The sequence below is a fragment of the Olea europaea genome, chromosome 8, assembly GCF_002742605.1.
Source record: "Olea europaea var. sylvestris chromosome 8, O_europaea_v1, whole genome shotgun sequence".
In the NCBI taxonomy this organism is placed as follows: Eukaryota; Viridiplantae; Streptophyta; class Magnoliopsida; order Lamiales; family Oleaceae; genus Olea; species Olea europaea.
Window position 1 is genome coordinate 13,894,884 of NC_036244.1, and position 4,639 is coordinate 13,899,522.

The 4,639-nt window shown below is 34.3% G+C and overlaps 1 protein-coding gene across 1 annotated transcript; it reads right to left on the minus strand.

Moving 5' to 3' along the window:
• Positions 1-512: 512 nt before the first annotated feature.
• LOC111398881 (WAT1-related protein At5g40240-like) lies at positions 513-2,665 on the minus strand. The gene is made up of 5 exons (XM_023026028.1): positions 2,373-2,665; positions 2,226-2,288; positions 1,927-2,040; positions 972-1,206; positions 513-702 (listed from the first exon to the last, which is right to left on the minus strand). The coding sequence occupies exons 1-5, from the start codon at positions 2,555-2,557 to the stop codon at positions 532-534; spliced, it is 768 nt and encodes a 255-aa protein (XP_022881796.1). The 5' UTR covers positions 2,558-2,665; the 3' UTR covers positions 513-531.
• Between the last annotated feature and the right edge of the window lie 1,974 nt (positions 2,666-4,639).

Sequence of the window (4,639 nt, forward strand, 5' to 3'; positions counted from 1 at the left end):
GCCAGATAGAAAGCTCTATTGACACCACATATTGTAGCATATCAATATTAAGAGCATGTTTGGTAGAGATCTTAATCCAATTAACACCAATTTTTTTACTGTTATTTCATTATTCTGACCGTCATTTTTGAATTCTTCTCTCACAAGTAGGATCCACTTTATCTCTAAACGTCAAAAAATCAATTAACAAAATCCCTACCAAACAAGCACTAAGTTTGTAAGAAAACACAAGTCCAACATAAGAGATGGTGAGCCGTATTCAGCTAGTTAAGTCCCTTTTCATCCTTCCATTTGCTAAAGCAATCTCTTTCAAAGGTACAAGAAAATGAAGTCTTTTTAACCACTTAGAAACTAATGGTTCTCAAATGACTGAGGCAAGAAAGAGACAGAGAACAAATTCAAGTAACTCATTGAACACAGTTAGATGGGTTCTGTGAAATTGCAAGATATTAAGCTTTAGTTATCTTTCATACGATGAAAAACCAACATATTAAGTTTTAGTTATCTTTCATAAAATGAAAAACAGATGGTCTATGCACCTACCGAGTAAAGAACTGCAATCAATCTGATATTGGGTTGCAGACTCCAAGCACTAAGGTCTCTATCAACAATCAGAGAGACCACTGTAGATAAAATGGCGGCAAATAAGCAGTAAAAGAAGACTATAATCAGCTCTGCTGGGTATTTCTTAAGAATCAAAGCCTGTAAAGGAAATAGTTACAATTAAAGTTACCAATCTGAGACAAATCAATAAAGTTGAAATTGGCTTCCATGTTCCATAATGACGTGTTTGGTTCAATGGATTACATAACACTGGACAATGTCAACGTTTAAGAAAAAACTAAATCTTGTCTGTTGTATTGCCCAATAATGTCTAATATTGAATAACAAACATGCAGTAAAAAACTTCTTTTTCTTTCTTTCTTGGTTTCTTACTCTTCCATTGTTTTGTTCTTTATGAGTTGTTGTACCTGTACAATTATATAGCCTGAAGACACTGCACAGTCTACTGCAAGGAATAATCCTCCAAGAATCCAACTTGATTGTGGTGTTCGAATAAAATTATCGAGCAATCTAGAAGCTGATTGGGAAGTCAGAATTTGGGGGCCTTTGTAGAGAGTTACAATGAAGGCTCCAACAATTGAAACTACAGTTCCAATAGTTTTTGCCTGAAAACTTGCTCTTCTACAAGCTAGCTTTTCCATCCTGAGAACCATCATTTGCAGATTAATCAATTTGTTATATTTTTTTTAGTAATTTTGTTTCTCTTAGTGAAATACAACTTGAAAAATAGAGTCAGAGATTAAGTCATCTAGCATAGCAAATATCTGCTCACAATACATAGTGAAGTGCCAATTTCACCTCCAAAATTGAATACTTGAATATGTTGTTGGATTGAGTGGAGCCTAACTGTAATTTACTTTTCTTTTAGGTGTATTTTGATTTCAGGTATTAGGCATTACATAAATGTATTAGGTCATCATAGGAATCGTACAAGCATAAAGGACTTTCTAGGAAGCTATTTTTAGTGTGAGATGCATAGTAGAGGTGTGAAACATCATTTTAATCTTCTTCTCAATTGTTATCTGTTCCTTTTATTGCTCTCGTAAATAGATATTAAGACTTAAGTACTTAACCATAAAATATACAACACCAAATAACTCCAGATGATGTTTTAATGCCTTAAAAACACAAAGAAAAATCAAGTTCGACAATTTGATCTTCATTTTCTTGTTATCAGAATCCAAACACCGTCGTTATCTATCAACAATCATGATAATTCACGTATATATACACAAACATAAATAAAGACCATAAGCCAAAAAGAATGTAGATATATGATCAGATAAAAGAGTCTCAAATCAAGCTAATTAGCAAATTCAACCAAATTCCATACAAGCCAAAAAGTGAGAGGAGAATAAGAACCCGAAAATGAGGGCAAGTATAAAAGTAAATCCTGGAATGAGATTAAGCATTGCCGATGCAAATTCTGCATTGGTGTAATTGATTCCAGTATAGCCCGTCAGCTGCGCCAAGCACCTATAAATTAAATTGAAAAATGAAAAACCAAATAAGATGTTTCTCTACGATTCAAAACCCTGAAACAAGATCTTCAGAATAAAACCTTCCTTTTGTAATTTTAAATCCCAAGTTAACCCTTTTTTTCAGAATTCGTTTTCTTCGGACAATTTATACTTTATATATAATGGAATCAAAGAACATACCCAAGTACACCTAGAGAGAAAAACCCACAAATGAGTGAGAAAGTGAGTGGAGGCCTGTTCGACCTGCATATATATACTTATAAAGCAAATTAGAAATTAAAAAATCCCAAGATTTATCTGAGCTCAATTTCAATTTGAAAATGATACCGGTGGATGAGAAGAGCCAAAGGGAGGAGGATAACGGAGGCAAGTAAATTGGAATAGGCAACAAATATGTAGTTTGTCATCCCATTCGCCATTGCTTGTTTACTGATTAATATTAGGCCTACTTGAGCAGTTGTTGCTAGTACCATGCCCATATATGGCGCTGCCGCACTCTCCAGCACCCCCATCTCTCTCTCTCTGGAATCTGAAATGAGAAGTGCGCTGCGGCTCTGTATTTGGCTGGAATCTGAAGTGGATCCACCAGTAACCCGGGCCGAGTTGGTTGCTCCTCGGGCCTACTATATTTCCCTTTTATTTGTTTTGCTTTGAGATTCTTTCTGGTTTTTTGTCATGACTGGTTTTAGAAGTGGAAATTGCTGTTAGACCGAAAATCGATCATAAGTAATTATGCAGAGGCAAATTGGACTTAGGGATCAAACCCCTTTTCATAGCCAACTCTTATCAAGTTATGGCTTTTATTACCTTTCAATCAATGGCCTAATGAATACTAAATTGAAGTTTTATAAATGTTGAAATTGAAAAAGAATGTTAGGCCATCAATTGTCTATGAAGAAAGCGAAGAGACGGATCCGTTACATTCTTCCACTTGATCCACACATTCAATCCAATGTCTCAACCGAATTCGATCGATTGTCCTTCTTAAGAAACAAACACATGAATCGTAACGATGAATCCTCTAATAACGAGTATCATCTTCTATGTATTACGATACATTTAGTTCCTCAAGAATTTTTTTCGTAGATGGTAATAATACTTAATGAAAAGACCATATGTCTTATTCTTGCTCCTACAAAGATATATTCTCTCAAATAAATAAAAGTGCGCATGAATATGAGAAAATATCGCAACAAATAAGAGTTTCATACAAAAATGTGTATATACTATTACATAATTGAACCAAGTACCCATTTTCTCTACATGATCATTGAATTTCAACGGTCATGCATTTAGTCAAATGATCGGCAATCATCAATTCAGTGCATATGTGCTCAATGATCGCTTTCTTTTCTTTAATACGTTCCCTTATGACTAAATACTTAATGTTGACAAGTTTACTTCAACCACAACTTTTATTGTTCTTAGCCATAATGATAGCAGCCGAATTGTTGCAATAAATTCTCAATGACCTAAAAATGGAATCCATAATTCTGAGTCTAGATATAAAACTCTTGATCCATACACCATGCGAAGTATCCTCAAAATAAGAAGCGAACTCGGCTTCCATGGTAGAAGTAGCAATTAAGGTTTGCTTGGCACTCCTCTATGATATAGCTCCATCAGTCATCATAAAAATATGAGTAGTGCTACAGGTACATAAGCATATATATAGGGGTGCCATAATATCACGTGACACTCTATCATTTGCATGTTTAAAATACAATCAATTTTTTTAACCAATCTTTTCCTTTCACATCATATTATGTCATCCTTTATGTACATTTATTATGCACACTTAACAAAATCCTAAAAATATACCCTGATATTGATTTTCGTGAATCAACATAGCCAGCAAAGTCTGAATCTGAGTATCCGATCACTTCCAGATTATCCGTCCATTTATACATAAGCATGTAATTTTTGGTTCCTTGAAGGGACCGCATTACTTTCTTTACTGCTCTCCAGTGGTCTGTACCTGAATTACTTTGATATCGTCATAACATTCCTATAGCAAATGCAATGTCGGGTCTTGTGCAGATTTGAGCATACATCAGGCTTCTGACAGCAGAAGCATATGGAATGTTCTTCATGTGTTCCCTTTCTAGATCATTTTTCAAGCATTGACTCAAATTGAACTTATCATCCTTCACAATGAGAGCTACACTTTGTGAACAATTCTTCATCCAAAATCTCTCTAAAACTTTGTTGATATAAGTTTCTTGAGACAAATCCAAAATACCTCGTAATCCGTCTCTATGAATTTTAATGCCAATGACATAAGATGCCTCATCCATATCATTCATATTTAAATGTTTAGAGAGGAACTGTTTCACTTCATGCAATAAACCCTTATCATTGGTTGCAAGTAAAATATCATCTACGTATAAAACAAGAAAATAAATCTTACTCTCACTAACCTTCTGGTATATACATTGATCTTTGGGATTTTCAATAAATTCAAATGAAGAAATTACTCCATGGAATTTTAAATACCATTGACGGGATGCTTATTTCAGACCATATATAGACTTCTTAAACTTACAGACTAGGTACTCACTATCATTAGAGGGGAGTCCTTTAGGCTTTTTTTT

What these genes read in the sequence shown, in the direction of transcription:
- LOC111398881 (XM_023026028.1), bottom strand. Translation starts at nt 2,557, where the DNA reads ATGGGGGTGCTGGAGAGTGCGGCAGCGCCATATATGGGCATGGTACTA. An exon ending in TTCTCTCTAGGTGTACTTGG is followed by an intron (nt 2,041 to 2,225) that starts GTATGTTCTTTG and finishes TTTAATTTATAG; the next exon opens with GTGCTTGGCGCAGCTGACGG. An exon ending in CAGGCTATATAATTGTACAG is followed by an intron (nt 703 to 971) that starts GTACAACAACTC and finishes TTTCCTTTACAG; the next exon opens with GCTTTGATTCTTAAGAAATA.